Source organism: Erigeron canadensis, chromosome 6 (genome assembly GCF_010389155.1).
Source record: "Erigeron canadensis isolate Cc75 chromosome 6, C_canadensis_v1, whole genome shotgun sequence".
Lineage (NCBI taxonomy): Eukaryota > Viridiplantae > Streptophyta > Magnoliopsida > Asterales > Asteraceae > Erigeron > Erigeron canadensis.
The window spans coordinates 13,415-34,670 of record NC_057766.1 but is presented as its reverse complement, the minus strand read 5'-3'; the positions used below and the strand labels follow the sequence as shown (position 1 = coordinate 34,670).

Genomic DNA, 21,256 nt, shown 5'->3' with positions numbered 1-21,256 from the left:
GACATATAAAAAAGGGAATGTGGACACTTCTAATGGGACGGAATAATTAACATTAATTAATAAATAAAAGTATAAGTGTGTGTGGAAGAAAGAGAGTAAAAAAAAAAAAAAGGGGAAAATGCAATCTTTATCATCATCCGTTTCGTATGTATCGTCGGCTGCGTTACCGTTAACAAAAGCAAAAGCAAAAGGGAATAAGAAGTTTCAGGTGGTGTCTTGTGTGTATACGCCGGAGAAAAGTAGTAGCATGGCTGCCGCTGCTGCCAGTGGTCCGAAATGGGCTCAAAAGACGATCACACTCCCTCCTCACAACCGTGGTTGTCATCTTATAACTCCCAAGGTCCATAACCTAATCTTATAATTACTTTACATGTCTATATATATGTATATGTATATTTCTTTTATCATCTTCTTCATCAAATGAGCTAATTACTTTTTAGTTGTTACACATCCATCAGCTTCGAATCCTAGCCACTTATGCGTTTAGTTGTGGAAAATGTTTTCTAGTTATCCATTTCTAATTTTTTATAAAATGGAAGAGTTTTCTATCTCTAGAAAACAAATGAAATTTTGAAAGCGCGTTTGATAGAATCTGGATTACAAACAAAGATAACTGAATAAATTTATTGGATGATAGAAAACTAAAACATAAGTGCTATATATAATGCATAAATTTAATAATAACTCTTGGAATTTGGATGGTGAGGGACTCCTCAAATTCCTACTGCCATGTTACTTGGTTGACCAAGTGGGTCTATCCAATTACCAAAAACTGTATTCAATTGGACCCGAACCCGCAACAGCACGTTTCTTCTTCCAGGTATAAATTTTGAGCGGAATTGTATCATTACATCTCTCCCCGTAAAACGCCTTGTCCTCAAGGCGAAAATTAGGGAATTGTTCAGCCAAGAGGTCATAAGATTCCCATGTAGCTTCTTCAGTAGGGCGATGATGCCAAGAAATTAACAGTTCCAAGACTTGTTTTCCTGCCTCCGCCACCCATCAATATGATACCACAGAATCGGGTTCTAAATCAATTTCCCAATCTTTTGTAATAGGAAGAGGTGGGATAGGACCTGCAGTAAGTGCTCCCTGAGCTGGTTTGAGCATTGAAACATGGAATACAGGATGAATTTTGGCATCTGCAGGTAACTCAAGCTCGTAAGCAACCGCACCCACCACTCGTTTAATACGGTATGGGCCAAAGAACCTGGGAGATAACTTTTCAAATCATCGTTGTTTTGCCAAGCTACGCTGACAGTATGGTTGGATCTTCAAGAAGACATGGTCACCCACCTGAAACGATAGTTCCCTGCGTTTAGAGTTGGCTTGGGACACATACGAGTTTGAGCTTTACTAAGGTTAAAACGAAGCAACTTAAGCATCTCATCCCTATCAGTCAGTTGTTGTTCCAGTTCCTCATTTTTTGTCTCCCCTTTAAGATAACGATGGAGGTTCTCTCCCATAAACCACAGAAAAGGGTGTAGTGCCTGTAGAGGTGTGATAGCCGGTATTGTAAGAGAATTCAGCCCAAGATAAATAGGCACTCCATTTGGTTGGCTGTTCATGGGCAAAACATCGGAGGTAAGCTTTGAGACAATGATTGACAACCTCTGTTTGCCCATCCGTCTGTGGGTGATAACTAGTGCTCAACTGCAGGTTTGTTTGACTCAAACGAAACAATTCTTGCCAAAAGTTGCTGATGAATATCACAAACGATCAGAGACAATTGCACGTGGGAAACAATGTAGTCGTACAATCTCTTTACAGAACACAGCAGCCACACCTTTAGCAGTAAATGGGTGAGACAAACATAGAAAATGAGCATATTTGCTGAAGCGATCCACAACCACTGTGATAATCTCATATCGACTCGAAGGGGGTAAACCCACTATGAATTCCATGGATAAATCTTCCCAAATCTGTTCCGGAATTGGCAAAGGCTGAAGTAAACCTGCCGGAGACAACGTTTGGTATTTTTGCTGTTGACAAATTGCACATTGCTGCACATATATATGAACTTCATGATTCATTTTTGGCCAGAAATAGTTGGCTGACAGATGTTTGATTGTTTTCAAAAACCCCCCGTTGCCCCCATAGGGGCGTCGTGTGCTTCCTGTAGTAATGTGAGCATGATCTTGGGCACGTTGGGGATCACCAAACGCTTCTTATAAAAGAGAAGCTGATCTACCAAATTGAAATCAGGAACGGATGCTGGACCAGAAGGCAATCCCTGGATGACATTACTCGTGTAGGGATCAGTTTGAAGCCCCTCTTTAAACTGTGCAATTTCTACACAAAAAGGAACGGTTAAAGTTAATAAGTCTCCAGAATGGGGCATCCGAGACAAAGCATCTGCCCCGCGATTCTCTTTCCCAGCTCTATGACAAATAGAAAAGTCATAAGGCATAAGCTTAAGTAGCAATCACTGCTGTTCAGTGGTTGTTATACGCTGCTCAAGTAAGAACTTCAAAGTGTAGTGATCTGTACGGATGATAAAATGGCGACCCATTAAATAGTGGTTCCATTTTTGTACCGTGAGAACCAAAGCTAATAACTCTCGATCATAAGCTGATTTCATCCGGTTAGAAGGTGAAAAACCCTTGCTAAAATAGGCCACCGGGTGTTCATCTTGTGACAAGATAGCTCCCACTCCATCAGATGAAGCATCCCATTCAACCACAAAAGTTGTGGAGAAGTCTGGTAAACGTAGGACAGGGGCAGATACTAGGGCTTGTTTTAGGGCCTTAAACGCCTCTAAAGCTAGACCAAACAAATCCATCTTTCTTAGTAAGAGCTGTGAGAGGCCTCGTAGTTTAACCATAATTTCGCACAAACCGTCGATAATAACCTGGTAAGTCTATAAATCCTCGAACCTGCTTAACATTAGTCGGAATCGGCAATGATTGAACTGCCAAAACCTTATCTTGTTCCACCTGAACCCTTTCCGGTGTAACCACATGTCCAAGAAAAACCACTTTAGATTGGCTAAAACAACATTTAGTTAATTTGGCAAAAAAAAAAAAATAGTTATCATGCAACAACTTCAGAGTTTGTTCAAGATGGCCTACATGTTGTGCCATGCCTGGGCTATATATCAAGATATCAAAGAAAACCACAGTATAAAACAATGTAAAAAAGGGCGAAACAGGTCGTTCATAACGGCTTGGAAGGTTGATGGGGCATTTGTCAGCCCAAAGGGCATGACCTTAAACTCATAATGCACTGAATGAGTGTGAAATGCTGTCTTCGGCACATTCGGGCAACAACTCTAATCTGATAGTAACCTGACCGTAAATCCAATTTCGAGAATATTTTAGCCCCATGTAACTCGTCGAACACCTCATCCATATTTGGGATAGGATACTTGTTAGCAATAGTGATATTGTTAAGTGCCCGATAATATACACAGATACGCCAAGAATTATCCTTTTTTGTAACCAATAGGACAGGGCTTGAGAAACGGTGGTACTTGATTGGATGAACCCGACTGTTAAGAGTTGCTCCACTTGCTTCTCTATTTTAGTTTTTTGAGAGTGGGGATATTGGTAAGGGTGAATGTTTGGTGGAGCGGAATTTGGGATTAAGGTGATTGCGTGAGTTCGGGTACGGGTAGGTGGCAAATCTTTTGGTTCGTCAAAAACAGTGTGGTATTTAGTAATAATAGGTTGTAAAAGGGTGGCATTTTGGGGTTAGCTTCAGGATCGATAGCTAAATGCTGAAAACTAGATGATTTTTGAGGCCCAGAAGGAACACCTTGCAATTTGTATTTCTTCCCATCCACCGTAAAAAACATAAACATCTCTTTCGAGCTTGTACCGTATTCAAGGTAGCAAGCCATCGTACATCTAGCACCAAATCAGTCCCACCAAGAGAAAAAGGATGAAATTTTTGGGTAATGTGGATGTCAATTATCTGCACAGAAAGATTTTTGCAAATACTACCACAATGAATCACATCCCAGTTACCAATTTCAACACCAAATGGAGCTACCAATTGGGTAACAAGTTTTAACTCATTTACCAAAATTTCAAAAATAAAATTGTGGGCAGAACCCAGAATTAATACCTTTATGGTTTTTGATTGATATTGAATGATAAGAACTTTGTTCTTGAACCTTTATGGTTTATTTAGTCTTTGATTTAATCATTTAGCATCGAGCCATTTGATTGCGTGTGAAACTGCATCAAGTTGGTATCAAAGTTATGGTTTATCAAATGGCTCGTTGTTGAAGTGGGTATCTTTATCATAGAATCGCCGATAGAGGCAATGATGGAGGTGCTTCGGATCTGTTTGATCGTGAGGTTGACCAGCCCCAACGACTCGTATGGCTTATCCCTAGATTGGGAGCGGTTGAGCGAGCCGATCGACTACAACACCTAGTCCCTGGATTGGGATTAGCATCATCGTCGACATGGAAGGAAACAGAACCGGTTAAAACTGCCTGGGACGACGAGTTAACTGGGGATGAGGAGCATCCTCCTAATGGCGACATTATCTATAATTCTTCTCCCGTGTATGATGAATATGCGGACGAGGAATGGTATTCTTTATTTATATACGGAGTTAATTTCAAAAATCGTCCTTGTGGTTTTACTAGAAAATCACGTTTCATCCTTTAAACTTCAAAATGACACCGGTAGTCCTTTATACGCGGATAATGGTTACGTTTCGTCCTTTAGTCGACCGTATAAAGGACAAAACGTGACCATCATCCGTTAGATTAAAGGACGAAACATGATCATCATCCGTTAGATTAAAGGACGAAACGTGACCATTAGTATAAAGGACTGCCAGTGTCATTTTGAAGTTTAAAGGATAAAACGTGATGTTTTGGTAAAACCACAAGGACGATTTGTGAACTTAACTCTTTATTCATGGGATCGGAACTTATCGGGTAAAAGGCTCGTTAAAAGTGTTGATGGATTGGGTGGAGACGACATTGAGATGGCTAATCTTGGTGATATATCATGTTTGGATGGTGGTTGTACGATAACCATAAATGGGGATTTGGATGCCATTGGGGATGGGAATTTTCTTGGTGTCAATGAGTTTGTCGAAAATAATGAATCGGTGTTGGAAGTGCCAATTTTTGGGCCTATAATCACGAGGAAATTGACCATGGGATTTTTTTCAAGTTTGAGTTTTGAAAATAAAGAGGAAATTCGAGTTGCAAAAGTTAGAGATGATCTTCGTGATAATTATGGGTTTTCATATATTTGAAAAATTTCAAATGAAAGGTCAATGACACGAAATATGGATTTATACAAATATAGAGGCATGATAGTTAAGCATGAGCAAGGATATAAATTAATTAATCTGGGTGGTGGAAATATATGTGGGTATGAATCTTTTAACATGGGCAATACACTTAAATCAAGAATAAAAGTTGGGTCAGTGAAGTTCATGTATCAACTCAAAAGGTGTTTCGTGTCATTGTGCCGTAATATTACTATGGAAATAGTTGTGAATGGGTCAATAAAATTTCAATCAGTTTCAAAAAAGCAACACCAATTTCAAATGAATTGGAGGTGCTATGATGTTCCGTTCGACCCCGGTGGCTTTTCGACTCAAGTGGTTGTCATCCGAAGGGAAAACTCCAGGTTGAGTTTTTTAAACGGCGGGGAGAATGATGCGGGGGCATCCGGGTTCGGATTTGGATCACGAAAATGTTGACGGGTTTCTCTTAATAGTTCGATCCTAGTTTATCTATTATTTTAGTTTATCTCTTTTTATTTCGTTTCTATCTTTTAGTTTGTTTCCTAATTTATAAAGTCTTTATAAGTTGTAATATTCCAGGCTTATTTTCTTAGTTTTTGATTGATATCGAATGATAAGAACTTTGTTCTTGAACCTTTATGGTTTATTTAGTCTTTGATTTAATCATTTAGCATCGAGCCATTTGATTGCGTGTGAAACTGCATCACTCCGGTCTCTACGACGGGCCTTAAATTATAGAAAAGTCAGTTCTCGGTCCGGATTTCGACTGATCCACTTGAAAAGGGAATACCCAAGTAACCCGATATATGTGTATTTCTGTTACATATTATACGTACATTATGTAAATATATAATCCCAAAGCGCAATCACAGTTATATGTATGTACAGTACATCTATGATCTTTAAACTGCAATCACTTTCTGTTTTAGTACATTATAACAACGATACGTGGCATGCCAAGCATTTCATGAACATATATGTAATTCTGTACAAATCAGCCTGCAACTCAAGCTTGAGAGTTGCAAAAGAATGATAGACACCCACCTAATAGTGTACACGTAGCATTTGGTTGCAAGGGTTCATGTGACATAAGAATCCACTTCTATTTTTGCAACCGTTTTCATTATTATTAGACACAATGTTAGATAGGTTGACACCCCAAATATGATTCTTCAAAGTATTGCTAAATTAAAATGATTTGAGTAACAAATTTATTTGCATTTAGAATGCATCACCGATACTAATTTGTATGCTTCCCATTATTAGAAATTAGTTTATGTAATTAAGTATTATTATTCTTAGAGGTTTAGAGTGTATATATTCACTCTATATATGTAACCCTTATTCTCTCATTATCAATAATAACAACGATTATTCCTATAAACCTGTTTCTTAGCTACTGCCACATCTAATCAACATAACACAAACACCTCTATGGCTTCCCCTGATCACAGCCTTGCAACAACTTCTGTCACAATTTGGTCTTCAAGTTCAATCACATAATGGAGCACCAACCACTGCTTACTATGCCAACCGAGGTAGAGGTCGAGGTGGTAGAGGAAATCAGAACTATGGTCGAAGGAGTTCTAATTCTAACCGTTCACAACTCAACGGAGGTAACCGCAATCGTTTTGCTTGGGCTTCTAATCAGAACACTGTGTTTGGTACTTGTAACAGGTGTGGCATTGGACATATTCCAATTTTGTGTCCAAATCGTGATCCATCCACCTATAGACGGTCGACACCACCACAAGCAAACTATGCTGACTGTAGCTCACAAGAAAACTATGCTGACTATCGCTCACAAGCAAACTATGCTGACCATCGCTCACAAGCTTCAACCTCATGGCTTACGGATACGGGGTGCAATCATCATGTTGGGGTTCTGATCTTTCAAGTTTTGAATACTCGGAACCATATTATGGCGATGACCGATTTCATGTTGGTAATGGTAAGGGTCTTCCTATACTCCATGTAGGTTCTTCAAAACTTTATTCTCCTAATCGTGCTTTATCATTATCTAGTATTCTTCATGTACCTCAGATTAAACGTAACTTACTTTCTGTCCAACAATTTTGTCACGATAATAATGTTTATTTTGAGTTTCATTTTACCTTTTTTGCTGTGAAGGACAAGTCTACCCATCATATCTTTCTCACTGGTCCAAGTCTTAATGGGCTCTACTCCATTAATTTACCCAGCCTCAAGTCACTTCCCAAAGTTGTCTTCTCTGCTGTTCGTGCGTCTCCTCAACTGTGGCATCAACGTCTTGGTCATCCACACTCTGAACTTTTGAAGTCTATGTTATCTAGATATAGGTTATCTATTACAAATAAATGTTCTAGTTTAGTATGTGATTCATGTCTCATTGGAAAATCTTCAAAATTGCATTTGTCTTCTAGTAATAATAAAAGTTCTCGTGTTTTAGATCCTGTATTTTGTGATGTTTGGGGACCTCCACCCATCCCTTCGTCCGATGGACACCGTTATTTCTTATTATGTGTGGATCATTTTTCTAGTTTTATGTGGATCTATCCTTTGAAACAAAAATCAGATGTTTTTCTTACTTTTAAACAATTCTTCTTAATGGTCGAACGCCAATTCCAAACCAAACTTAAATTTGTACAAACCGATTGGGGTGGCGAATTTCGCAATATCCGTTCCTTCTTTGCGTCTGTCGGTATTATTCACCGCCTTTCTTGTCCACATACTAGTGAACAAAACGGTACCGTCGAGCAACGACACCTTCATGTTGTTGAAACCGGACTCACTCTTCTTGCTCAATCTCATGTCCCTACTAAGTATTGGCACTTTGCTTACGACACTGCAATTTATCTGATTAACCGTATGCCATCCCGTACAAATCACATCATCTCTCCTTTTGAACAACTCTTCCACACCACGCCTCATTTTTCCTTTCTTCGAGTCTTTGGTTGTCGGTGTTATCCTCATCTTCGTCCATATCACACACACAAGATGGATTTTCGTTCCACCCCATCCGTCTTTTTAGGCTATAGTACTTCTCATCATGGATATAGATGCCTCGAACTCTCTACGGATCGCATATACATATGTCGTCATGTTCGATTTGATGAGTTGTCTTTTCCTTTTACACTGGCTCCTCATCCACCAACTACATCGTTATCTGAACCATATGTCTCATATCCTAATCCTGTACTACCATTTACAACTATTGATATCAATCCTTCATGACCACCTATTCTTCAAACTTACACACGTAAGCCTAAACCTCCTACCTCTAAGTCCGTTGTTGCTTGAGAGTCATCTCCAACTACAGTCACTGTTCCTAATCAACAGCATACATCTAGACCATCTTCACCTGTTCTGCCTACTGAGAATCACTGGTTGGCTGTGAAACGGATTTTAAGATATTTGCAGGGTACCATGTCTTTGGGACTTCAAATCCGTTGTGATTCTGATATTCGTCTTCATGCATACACTGATGCTACTTTTCGTTCTCTCACGGCATTTTCTGACTCAGACTGGGCTGGTTGTCCAGATGATTGTCGATCCACCGGTGGATATGCTATTTATCTTGGGTCAAATCTGGTTTCATGGGCTGCTCGCAAACAGAGGACTGTATCTCGATCATTTACAGAATCTGAGTACAAAGCCTTAGCTGATACTCTTGCAGAAGTAACCTGGCTATTAGGTGAACTCCATGTCTCTATAAAGACCGTTCCTACTTTATGGTGTGACAATTTGGGAGCTACATATTTGTTAGCAAATCCAGTGTTTCATGCGAGAACCAAGCATGTAGAAGTTGATTTTCACTTTGTTCGTGAAAAGGTGGGACAAGGGAAGCTTGCAGTAAAGTTTATTTCCACGAATGTCTTTACAAAGCCATTACCATAATCACGCTTTATGTTATTACGGTCCAAACTAAGGCTTGCACCCCGGCCTTAGTTTGCGGGGGAATATTAGAAAATTAGTTTATGTATTTAAGTATTATTATTCTTAGAGGTTTAGAGTGTAAATATTCACTCTAATATATGTAACCCTTATTCTCTCATTATCAATAATAGCAACGATTATTCCTATAAACCTGTTTCTTACCCATACACCAAAAATGGTGCAGGAAGATGAATAGATTTAGTTTCTCATAAGAAGGAAATGTTATAGATGATACGATGCCATCATGATTATTTTATTCACATTTATGTTTTCATTCTTTCTTTGTGGCTGTATTCAAATTGTTTTCATTCCTTTTATATTAAATTTTTCGGGGCTACATGGAGTTGCTGCTAATGAGATTGGTTTTCAATCTGAAAAGGTAATCCATATTGCCATTCTGATGAGGGTTGTTGCAAATGAGATTGGTCATCAAACTTGATAGAATGAATGGCAAAATTACACCTTAAATATTACTTTTTGTGGCAAATAGATCTTTACAAAAAGGAGTGGCAAATTTACTCTTTACATGCAGTTTGAGCAGCAAATTTGCTCTTATAACAAAACACTTCCCCCTTCGCATGCTTCGCAGGTTAAGACACTTCCTACCATAAGCTCCCCTATACATATATATATATATATATGTATGTATGTATGTAGGGGAAAGATAATTTGAGACCAACTAAAAAAAGTCCAAAAAAGGACCATTGATTTTCGTAACTTACACACCACCATCATCATCTACTACGATATACAAGACTTTTTTGTTCCTAGTTGGTCCTAAAATAAGAGGTGGTCTCAAAATATCTCACCCCTATGTATGTATATATATAAAACATATATATATATAATTTACTCTTTACATGCAGTTTGAGCAGCAAATTTGCTCTTATAACAAAACACTTCGCATGCTTCGCAGGTTAAGACACTTCCTACCATAAGCTCCCCTATACATATATAAAACATATATATATATATATATATAAAACATAAAGAGTAGAAATAGTAATCATGGTGGGTCACTTTTTGCAAAATGACTATTTATCCCTATTTTATACTTTATTGTTTATGTACAACCAAAATGGAGAAGTGAACATTTACAATGGTACCCGGGAATATTATATATACCTCTTATATCAATTAGTTGGTCGATCAGTGTTAATATTTCAACATTTACTACCATCAAGTCTTTGACGCCTCATATCATACTAAATGGTGTTAGACACAACATTTAGTATAAACGATTCATGGATTGTAACAACTGCTAATTAATGCTTTATATATTTGTATGCTTTGTTATCGTAAATATTAATTCATATGCTGTACCAGATCATGAGGGAAATTGGACAAGATCTGTCGGGTTTTAAATGTGGTATTGCAAATTTATTTCGTAAGTTTCTTTTTTCCTCTTGGTCTTTGAGTTTTTGAAAACCCATCATTTAACTTTTGAATAATGCATCCTTATGTAACAGTGCAACATACCAGTGCCTCCTTGACTATCAATGAAAATTATGACTCTGATGTTCGAGCTGACACCGAGACTTTTCTTAATAAGATTGTTCCCGAGGTTTGTTACTTTTCCGTTTTCTTTAATACAGCGTTTCATATCTTCAACACAGGGTCTAATACTATTCTTACAGGGAGGATCTGCACCATGGAGACATACACTAGAAGGTTGGTTAGTTTTAGGAACATACTTTTATCTATTCAAATAGCTTTAGGTTGATTTTTTTCTCATGGGTGGAATTCTTGTTTCATATGCAGGTCCAGATGATATGCCAGCACATATAAAGTCGTCAATGTTTGGCTGTGCTCTCACGTAGGGATATCTCTGTTTGTAACTTTATATATATATATATTCATTTATGAATCCATTCAGTCATACTGACAGTGGTGCTTACAAATGTTTTCATACTTTTAGGATACCAATTACGGATGGGAAGCTTAACATGGGTACTTGGCAGGTATGTATTAGTAATATTTTTACATTATCGAAGAAATATGATTTTCTGATGTTATTATAATTGGCGGTCTAATGGACTATATTAAATTTGGTTCTGGTGTAAAATTGTGTCAATACGGAGGGAGCTTTCAGCCTTTGTGGACATGAGGGTCTGGTTAAATAATACGGAGTATTAAGTGTATGAGTTATTGCCTTAGCAGGTAAGGTTAGCTTAGTAATCTTTTTGATTGGTGGTATCTGGCGAGTTTTTTTATGTTCAGTTTTCACTTTGGATAGGCTCCAACATGTGTATTTATCAAAAGAAATTTAAATCTGGACTATGCCATTAATATGTGTCACTATAATAGCGTCTCCATTGTTGATGTTGATAAAAGAGAACACGTATCACTTTTGGATAACCAGCACCACAAAAGAACATGTGATAATCATTAACCTATGCTTATACAGACTACTTGAATGGGTGGTGATCCGTACACCACCAAATTTTGACCGTACACCACAAAAGTATTTTTCTTGACCTTTTTGTCCTTTCACAAATTAGTCCCTTAAATTTACATATGTTTTATTTATCTCTCCCTCATTCCTTCTTCTATCTAATTATCCCCTATTAGTTCCTAAATTTGACTTAGTGCATGGTTGCTGCTGTCTCTTTTTCTTTGATAATTTAAACGATGGACACAATGCTATGTCACTTCCAATAAACGAAGATTACATCAAGTGTGTAGCCTAATAAAGAAGCTGCAACTTGCATATAAGCAACCAAAAGAAAAAAAAGACCATACAAGCATTGACTGAAAGGATTTCCAACAAGTATGTAATTTTTCAGACTAAAGGATTTCCAACTCTAATTAATATGAAGCATTGACTGAAAGTATGGGAATTGTGGTTCATTTACATGACGAAGAGTTTCTTGATGTTAGGGCCATTATATTTAAGGGATGACAATCATTAAGGCTTCATACTTTTTTGGCTTGAAATTTTTGTAAAACCAGGTGTTGCTTTTTTTATTTGTTTTTATATGGTGTCCATTTTCTTCCTGGATGACCTTGTTCTGTTCTTTTCCTTGATGTTGTATATCCTCATAAATATAGGTATACGTCACCTATCCAAGGGTAATTTACAAGCGTAAGATTCATATGATACAGGCTAGGTAGTCTTAGATGGAGTGTTGGCTACAATTATTATGACCCTTCCATATATAATTGGATCCATACGGAATGTGTATCCAAACGAAATAGTTTGGCTTATTTGTAATAGGTGGTTGAATGGCAGGGGTTCTCTGGTTTTGTATAATAGTTGGCTTTGGAGTGGAAGGATGGAACCATAAAATCATCAGCTTTAGGACAATAGGACGAGAAACCGGAGCCTCGGGTGGCGTATGAAATTAGGGGAAAACATGGAACCGGTGGTAATAAAGTATGGGTAAGACAGAGAAATATGACACTTGTTCAAGGCAAGTACCCGGATAATCTTGGAATATAATATCTGTACCCCTTATGAAACTAATAGTAACTTATGATGACCCAATTCATAGATTTGGAGTCGCTTAGCTCCACTTGGATATATGTCGTCGATGTAACACAAAGATCATATCTCTTTGTCGACCCATGGAACAACGATGGACATGTGTTTCAATCAGATTAAAGTATTCTCAGTCAGTAACTGAAATTGGCATTCTATATATTAGACTTGCTTGTTAGCAAATATTTCTTTAGTTGTAACATTCGGACTTTTAGTTTTTTCACAAACATCTGAATGCTTATTTCCTATGGCTTCCTGCAGGGGATATGGTTGTGTGAGCATCGTGATGAGCCCACTGCACGTAAAGTTGTGGTTACCCTTAATGGAATTTAAGGTAAGTTGTAAGCATTGTGATATGGATTGTACCTACTTTACTTTTTTTTTTTTTAAATTTTGTTTTGTAGTTTCATGAGTCCTGCGGGTTTGTGATCCTTCCTCACATTTATTGCAATGGTCAAATGCTGTAGTTAGTATGTAACTTTGGACATCAGCGTAACTCTTATATTGGTGCCGTGGGTGTGGCTTTTAAATAAAAGCTTTAATACAAACCAGTTGCTCGTAACAATATAAAATCAATGATAAGATAGATAATCGATATTCGCGAGATCAATCAACTCTCCAACTACTTTTTAGATGTGTAACTTTTTTATTGATAACCAAATCACTTTAATATTCAACATAATTAGGAGGGTACATTAGAGTTTTAGTCCCTAAAATTGCATTTTGCACTTTTAGTCACTGAACTCAAAGAATTACCAAAAAATATCTTAAACTGCCACTTTTTTTTCACTTTTGATCACTGCGTTCAACTTCATTAGTTTTTCTCTGTTGACTTGCCCACGTTCTTTGTTTTTGTTTTTTTTTTGGTCACTCTTCGTCCTTCCCATTGATTCCAAGATTAAAAGTGATGGCCCAACTTAAGGTGTTAGATATTGTTTTGGCCGATTAGTGAAAATACATATTTATTTATTGTGTTTTGGAACAACCTTTTTTAAGTTTACGATAACTATTTTATTGGTTATAAAGTAGTTTGGATTTGGTTGATAAGTGTTGTTGTACATTTCTTTTTCATTTTAGTTATTTTTAATAATAATATTCTAAAGATATTTTTTCATATTTGGTTTGTTCTTGATACTTTAAGAAAAGTTTGAATATGATCTTAGTGATAATATTATGAAGTTTTGATTTGAGGAAATAATTGATAGTTGAAAGCTTTATTTGTAAAGTTAGATCTTTTTGGTCATTGTGTTTTTGAATTGTATAGAGAAATTTGGTTGATCTCTTTTGTTATTAAAAGATGTGGTATGAAGTTGATGTTGATGAAAGCAACGATAATGATGATAGATACAAAATGTATATGCATATATCATTTTTCCTACTCCCACTGTCTCATTTTAAATGTCTAAGTTTGACTTTTTGAGTCTTCTTCTATTAACTTTTATCGTAAATATTTTTGTTTGTGTTATATAAACTTGTTATAAAATGTATGAATGGTTGGGTTTTAAATATATTTTTCATTGATATAATTTACACAAACTACTATACAATACAAACAAAAAATTTTACGGTCAAAGTTAAAAGTAAAATGCTAGAAAAATTAAAATATGACATTTGAAATGTGACAGATAAAGTATTTATATAGAAAAAATTGGGTAAGTTATACTTCTCGTCCCTGAAGTTGGACCGATTATCACTTTTAATTATGTAATAAATGGGAAGGACGAAAAATGAATCAAACTAACGAACGTGGAATAGTCAACGGAGAAAAACTATCGAAATTGGACGTGGTGACCAAAACCGAAGAAAAGTGGCAAGTTTAAGATATTTTTAGTAATTTTTTGAGTCTAGTGACTAAAGTACAAAATGTGCCAACTTCAAAGTGTAATTTACCTTGATTAGAATTACAACTCTAATGCCCTATTTATAATACAAGACGTCTTAATAACTCAAAACCAACAACTAATTAAAAATAAGATAAATTAATAATAAAAATGACACTTAACCCACCTTGACTTTCTGAAGCTTCGTGCCTTTTCCAAATAAAAAATAATACAATACCAACTTTACTTTCAAGTTCATTTGCCATCAAATGCCTACACTTTTTCACTTTGTTTTTTGTAAATGTTTGGTGATATATTTATATAATATATCTAACATTTCTTATTGGAGTTCATCTATTGTTGACTCGTTACTGTGGTAGTACAAAGGTTTTATGATATGCTCATATGTTGTACTTGGAACATGAACGTCCCAACTAGGGCTGTCAATACTCGACCCAACTCGAAACCTGACCTGAAACCGATTTGAAAATAAAAAACAGGTTAGGTTCTGTATTTTCGACCTGCCAACCTACCTACCCGCCAACCCCTATTTTCTTGGGTCGTGTTCGGGTTGGGATTTTCGACCTTGAGGTCGACCCACCAACTCGATACTTTGTTAAATTAAGTTTTCTAAATGATATTACAAGAAATATTACGTAAGTTTATCGTTAGTTACCTTATATTCCTTATTTTTATAAGCTATAATATTAAAACCCGCTTGAGCCAAAGCTAACACATTTGACCCGACAAACTGTCAACTCATATACTAATTGGTTGACCTAGGTCGACCCGAGTTAACCCGGGTCGGGTCCGGGGTGAGATTTCTGACCTGAAACTTTTAGTTGGTCTATTTTTCCAAAAATAAAAGGCAAGTTTCTCCATGACATGCACTTTTAAATTTCCTATTTTCTGTTTTTCAATTGGCTATATTATTATAATAAACTCTTTCATTAGAAATTCGCAAGATTTACAAGAAATTAGTGGAAGTCGAGATACTTCTAGGCCCCATCCCTATAGCAATAGCATAACTAATTCTTATAAATACATGAGTAGAAGCACGTGCACCAATGTCTTGGGCCACAGAGAACCTCTAGATTTGCTTTAGTAAGGTCATTGCATTCTTCTCAAGTTCTCCAAAGGAAGAGAATGAAAAGGGGGAGAAACCCATATCCAATATCCGCTCACTTAGCCTCGTACTTGACACATTTCGTTGTGCAGACTCAATCACCGCATGGCCAGACACAAAATCGACCTAACCTGTTTGTGTCAAAGGCGATGAGCGTACCAAGTCGACACATATGTCAAGCCCCATGTCCCACAAGTTAAGCAACATATTAGCCGGTATGGTAGGAAATAAAACGCACACACACAATACAGAATTAACAGAAAGAAGCAACAAGAACATAAATGATTTAGCGTGGTATCTCACACTAATCTGTGTGAACTAATCCACAGGGGGCAACTGGGTTTTTCTTTATTGATTCCCTCCAAAAAAAAAAATACATGTTAAAGGCTACACAATTAAGGTTTAATTCTTGTTTCCTAAGTAACTAATAAAATGGGGCCTAATTTAATTAAGGCAAGTCCATCTAAGGACAGCTGCCTTCAGATGATCCTGATTTATGTAGCCCTTAAGTGGGCCTAAGACAACATACACCAACAATCTCCCATTTGGTGTCTTTGGGCCTAGAACTACACCATTATCCATCTCTTCTACACATATGTAACAAGAACCCATCCGTGTTTTTTGATGCTTTCTGATTATCCCCGACCTTCACTGAGCTTCAACCCGTCAGTCACAAACATTGACTCGTTCTCTGTCCCTGCCGGCTTCAAAAGAATCGAACTGCCGATACCTGGAAGATGCTAAGAACAAACACTCCGAATAAAGCAGATAATCAATTGGAGAGACTTTAACATCTGGAATAGTGGTTCTCTTAACCCACTGTCTCGAAGCACCGACTCAACAACATCCATGCTCCCACCGTCATTAAAACCCCTGACCGGTTTCTTTGGATTTTTTAGCACGTTCAACTTGAATCCGACCTGTAGCTCTGGTTTGCCAAGGTAGGTCCTAACCAAATTTTTACATAGGTCCTCGAAAAAACTTATCACTTAACCTCTAATTAGAAACTAAGGACCTACCTTCTTATACTCTAGATCCGCCCTTGTTCCCATTTCTATTTCCAAAACATATTACCACCAATCATACCTCTTTCTTACCTCTTTTACCAGTTCTTCAAATATTTTATATTATATTATATTGTAAAAAACAATCGAGAAAACACTACGTGATGAAATTTGAGAAAAACACCTGCGCAACTATTTGATGGACCAAGTAGTCAATAACAAAGGCATGGCCCCACCTCAACCCCACTTTCCTACTTTCTCAATGAACCCCGGAAAATGCGCCCCAAAAGTTCCCATGCCAACCATTTTCTCCAGAAAATGCTCAAAATATGGTGAGAATTCTGCATTGGAAGAGGCCTCAGTTTTAAATGTTGTTGCATTTTCTTTTAAGTGAAGGATGTACAGGATGTATTGATTTTGTTTTCTTAAGGTTGAAAGGTAGAGAACCCATGAAACGAAAATACCCTATCTCTGTCTTTTTCCTTCCGATTGCACCTATCATTTTTATTCATTTCTGCATCTCATTATGCTCATATACCAACAGCCATGACGTCCAACTTGTTTCAGGGTTCTATTTAGACCAACATATGCTCATCTTAGTGAAGCCGCTTTACTCATATGATCTTGGGTCTCCAGAATCAAAAGAACCCGTTCAACCCTGGGCCCGCACCTGGCATCAACTTACCAAAACACAATGATTTTTTCTTTTTTACAGTCTGTAGCCAATTACTGTATTTACTTTTAACTGTCACCCATTGAGATGCGTATAAATGAAAATTTGTAAGAATTAGCACATACCTACAGCCCTTGTATGATTGTTATATTTGAGTGTCTAATAGTCTGTATACTTGTACTGGATTGGAGGCTGCATCAGTTTTAGTGATCAGGTAAAAATTTCGGCAAGAATGGTTACTATGCTGATGCAAGGCAAATTAGAGATTTGTCCTGCTTTTTTTTTTTTTGTTTATTTCCATTCCAATTCAACGGCTTTTAATTATACTTTGTTTCTGCTTGCAGATGTGTGCGAAGGTCAGAGCAGTATACACTCTGACCAATACCTGGTAGTATTGGTGGGCTTGGGTTCATTTAAATAATGTGGATGAAGTCTAAAGATGTTTAAGATTTGTAAGGTTGGAATGACATTAGTGAGTATGTAAGTTGTGTACTTTCTCTATTAGTGTCTTCTAAACTACCAAATATTGAATCAAGTATATGCAGTATTGGCCGTTTTAGCTAGAAAAACATTGAAGCTCAAACCTTTTGTACCGTCATATGCTTATTTCAATCGACTTTTGTCTTGCTCTCACAATGACTAGTCGTTCATTATACCAGAGAAATGTATAGTTCTACTACGCTAATAAAACCTGTATTCTTTTCGATCATTACAGAGGAAAACAAGTTGCTCTCACTGACATTTACCCTCCCTCTTCATTATTAAAATGTACATGTCTTGCCCTTTGTGAACACACCACACTCTTTTTATAAGTAAATAATTAATAAAACCAAACCATCTTTGCTTTTGCAACTAGTTGCGAGGACTGCTCAAAAAAATGAAGTTATCGTAGTTTCAGCAGCACCATGAGGGATTTGATTTTCTGCAAAAAATATGTTCAACTAATCTTATTATCGAGTCGTTTTAAGGAAATACCCAGATACGAAAATATATGCTGTTAAAACTTACAGTTGATCCGTGGTTTCTTTAAACCGGCGATCTTTGGAACTCTTTGATAAACCCCTTTGAAATTTGGGTGTTTTCCTTGTCGTGTCATCTCCACCTTTGTTGAAGTTTGCATATGTTACATCTTGACTGTAAGGTTCTACACTTGCATCACTTTGCGGGATTGAAGATAAAGACAACCATCTATGCTTAGGCTTGTTGGCTTTCATATAATGTGTTGCATGTTTAGAGTCTCCTGCTTGTATCAAATTTGTTGATTGGGGATCTTTTGCATCTGAAGTCGATTTTTCAAACACGCTTGTCAAGTTTTGAACCTGAACTGTGTTCAAATCCCTTCCTTTTGGTTGGTGAGCTGTTGAGCAGGATTTTGATTTTGTGAGTCTTAAGCCCTCCCACGATTCACCGTCCCGGTGTGTGTTTTGTTGTTGAGAATACACAGAACGACTTCCACTCAAGGTTATGCTTTTACCATTATGTCCTAAGATTGGTTGCTCAAGGCTCATATGGAGAGTAACTGGACATCCAATTGCAAACTCAAGTGACTTGGCTAAGCTTGCTTCTGAAATTTCTGCAGCCATCTTGTCTTCTGGTCTTGTAAAAGTCAAATGTACAACGGCCTTGGCTGTCATTGATATATAAAAAAATCATGTCAGCAGAATGTGGAATAAGGTATATTTGAAATGCGGATATGTTTATGACGAAATATTATATATAGAGAAGATCTGTATTACTCCTAGAGATAGACAATAGTGCAAGTTTTGCTTGGTCTCGAAGGAATTTTTGTATGTGGGAGCTTTCCACTCTTTTGAGCAGATCTTTCCATAGTTCTTCAGTGTCGCTTAAGCTTCCCCTCTTTGTATCTATTATTTGGTGTCTTTGGTGTTCATCTATACATCAGAGAGTATTATTAGATAATTATTTTAGCATATGCGTTCTTGAACCATTGACGGGACTTACCTGAATGTAATGCTATTTCGCTCAAAGATGATGAACGTTGACTTTTTGGCAAGACGATTTTGGTGCTTGAGGGTTTCACGGAAGTCATGTCTAGTAAAGCTGCAATTATGTTTGGAGTCTTGACAGATGAGGACCGGAGTTGCCTTTCCGTTCCGACTAGTAACTTCAATATGTAGCACAATCTTCTTGTGTGGGTTTTGCCTGCAAAGAACAATCATTGAAGATGATTGTTATAAGTTGTAATCAGCATTTTATATATTGCGTGATAAAATAATGTCATGTTTTTTTTTGTGAAGTTGTCCATAAGTTATAAACTAAAGCAAAAATAAGTTTGTACCGATATCTGCAATAATATGTGTAAAAGTCATAATTATCTAGTGCCTATAATAAGATAAAGAATCTTGCCCGCTATGCAAAAACATGACGGATTAATTTTGGTGTGCCATTCAGGTAAATATACATAAGATATATAGAATATTTGTGGTAGTATATAGATATGTAGTAAGATAGTAGTACTTGTCTTACTGAGTCGTGATCTACTTTTGAGTAGCTTTTGGTTTGCTGAAGATGATGAATCCGGATATCCACTTTCAGAGAGTACATTTGTGATAAGATTTGTTAATTGAGATACAAAGGATGCCGGTTCAATACTTTCAATCAACTTTTTAGCATGTCTAATTGTGTTGATAGTGTCACCCGAGAGTGCCATTGCCAGCAAGTCCAGTAGTTTGTTTTGTGGAACGAGACCTACCTGTATTCATGATATGTTTAAATAATTCACAAAATTACTAATTGAACTAGCTTCTAATGGGATCGAGATAGAGATGATGTACTTACTAGCTGTTGGGTCATTGAGGTAGTGATCATGGTTGATGCTAACAGAGTCAACTGATCCAATATATTCTCAGCATTTCTGAGCGATCCTTCCGACTTGGCAACTATGAGTTTCAATGCGTCTTTTTCGATCTCCATACGTTCATGGACAAGAATTGTTGAAAGTTTTTTGGTGACATCCTCATCATTCAGCTTTGTGAAGTAAAATTTCTGACATCTTGATGCGATATCACCATTGATCAAGCTCACGTATGTAGTAATAAGTACAAATACAAGGTTTGAACCATATGGTCCTTCCAACAAACTCATAAGCTCATCCCATGCTTCCGAACTCAACAAATGACATTCCTCAATAACAAAAACCTTCACTCCCGGAATCACCTGAGCAAAAGAAGTGTTCTGGAGTAAGGATTTGATTTTTTCAAAGCCGGAACTTCTATACCCAGAGCATAGTTCCATCGCGTAGAGGCTTCTGGTACAGCCTTTGCAGCAGCCGCAAGGTTCATTATGAAAGGGGTACAATTCGCAGTTTAAAGCCAAAGCAAACACTCTGGCAGTGGAAGTCTTACCTGTCCCGTTTGGCCCATGGAACAGATAAAGAGGAGCAATCTTTTTCTGCTGGACCGCGTTAGATAGTGTTCTAATTACAATATTTTGGCCCACAATATCTTGGAACAACTTTGGCTGATACTTGTTACTGAGACTTGTATTAATGGATGATGATTCCACTTCATTTCTATTAGCTTGCAGCGGCCAGATGGTTTTGTTCTCATTTGTTTGCTGCGTGTGTTTGCTTTTCGTCTTTCGTCTGCCCATAACATAGATGGGTCTTCGTTTATTTTTGGATTTCATACTTTGCATTTTGAATCCTCCCTTGGTATAGTTTGAACTTGTATTGTTGGTGACATTGATATCCTGTCGATCAAAGATAAATATATACATGAGAAAAATAGAAAATAATATGGCCCTTATTTTAGCCGGCTGTGGCTAAAATACAAAATTAATGATGATAAATAATGTGGTTTGATGACTTTAAAACACTGAACTAAGTATTCGGAATCAAATATTGAGATTGTTCCATATGGAGGCTGTTCGCCTGTTCCTGTCTTTGTGCTAGTTTGTCGGATATGTAAACTTAATTTAAATATCAACTATCGTAGTGGAAGATGATGATTTGATGTTGATAAGTGTATTAAATAACTATATTCAATAATTAGTCAT

At 37.0% G+C, this 21,256-nt stretch overlaps 2 protein-coding genes across 5 annotated transcripts; one reads left to right on the top strand and one right to left on the bottom strand.

The window, feature by feature from the left end:
* Positions 1–90: 90 nt before the first annotated feature.
* On the top strand, positions 91–17,872 carry LOC122602692 (UPF0047 protein C4A8.02c). 4 transcript variants are annotated; one of them, XM_043775280.1, is made up of 9 exons: positions 185–340; positions 6,675–7,171; positions 10,462–10,504; positions 10,605–10,699; positions 10,773–10,806; positions 10,897–10,951; positions 11,054–11,096; positions 12,878–12,950; positions 17,584–17,872. In XM_043775280.1, exons 1-8 carry the CDS (start codon positions 277–279, stop codon positions 12,947–12,949), a joined length of 903 nt encoding a protein of 300 aa, XP_043631215.1. In that variant the 5' UTR covers positions 185–276; the 3' UTR covers position 12,950; positions 17,584–17,872. The 4 variants fall into 4 exon arrangements, with proteins under 4 accessions (XP_043631216.1, XP_043631215.1, XP_043631214.1 ...); XM_043775279.1 differs by having other exon boundaries at positions 10,462–10,522; XM_043775281.1 differs by lacking the exon at positions 6,675–7,171 and having other exon boundaries at positions 91–340; positions 10,462–10,522.
* A 93-nt stretch (positions 17,873–17,965) lies between these two features.
* LOC122602693 (protein STICHEL-like 4) lies at positions 17,966–19,942 on the bottom strand. The gene is made up of 5 exons (XM_043775282.1): positions 19,718–19,942; positions 19,202–19,402; positions 18,976–19,131; positions 18,248–18,866; positions 17,966–18,161 (listed from the first exon to the last, which is right to left on the bottom strand). Exons 1-5 carry the CDS (start codon positions 19,908–19,910, stop codon positions 18,134–18,136), a joined length of 1,197 nt encoding a protein of 398 aa, XP_043631217.1. The 5' UTR covers positions 19,911–19,942; the 3' UTR covers positions 17,966–18,133.
* Between the last annotated feature and the right edge of the window lie 1,314 nt (positions 19,943–21,256).

Excerpts from the sequence above, each read along its gene's own strand:
- LOC122602693 (XM_043775282.1), bottom strand. The coding sequence starts at position 19,910 with ATGGCACTCTCGGGTGACACTATCAACACAATTAGACATGCTAAAAAG. Across the intron at positions 19,403-19,717 it reads ATCACGACTCAGTAAGACAA|GCAAAACCCACACAAGAAGA; the intron begins GTACTACTATCT and ends TGTTCTTTGCAG. Across the intron at positions 19,132-19,201 it reads CGAAATAGCATTACATTCAG|ATGAACACCAAAGACACCAA; the intron begins GTAAGTCCCGTC and ends TCTGATGTATAG.
- LOC122602692 (XM_043775278.1), top strand. The coding sequence starts at position 277 with ATGGGCTCAAAAGACGATCACACTCCCTCCTCACAACCGTGGTTGTCA. Across the intron at positions 341-6,674 it reads GTCATCTTATAACTCCCAAG|CCTTGCAACAACTTCTGTCA; the intron begins GTCCATAACCTA and ends CCCTGATCACAG. Across the intron at positions 7,172-7,350 it reads CCGATTTCATGTTGGTAATG|GACAAGTCTACCCATCATAT; the intron begins GTAAGGGTCTTC and ends TTTGCTGTGAAG.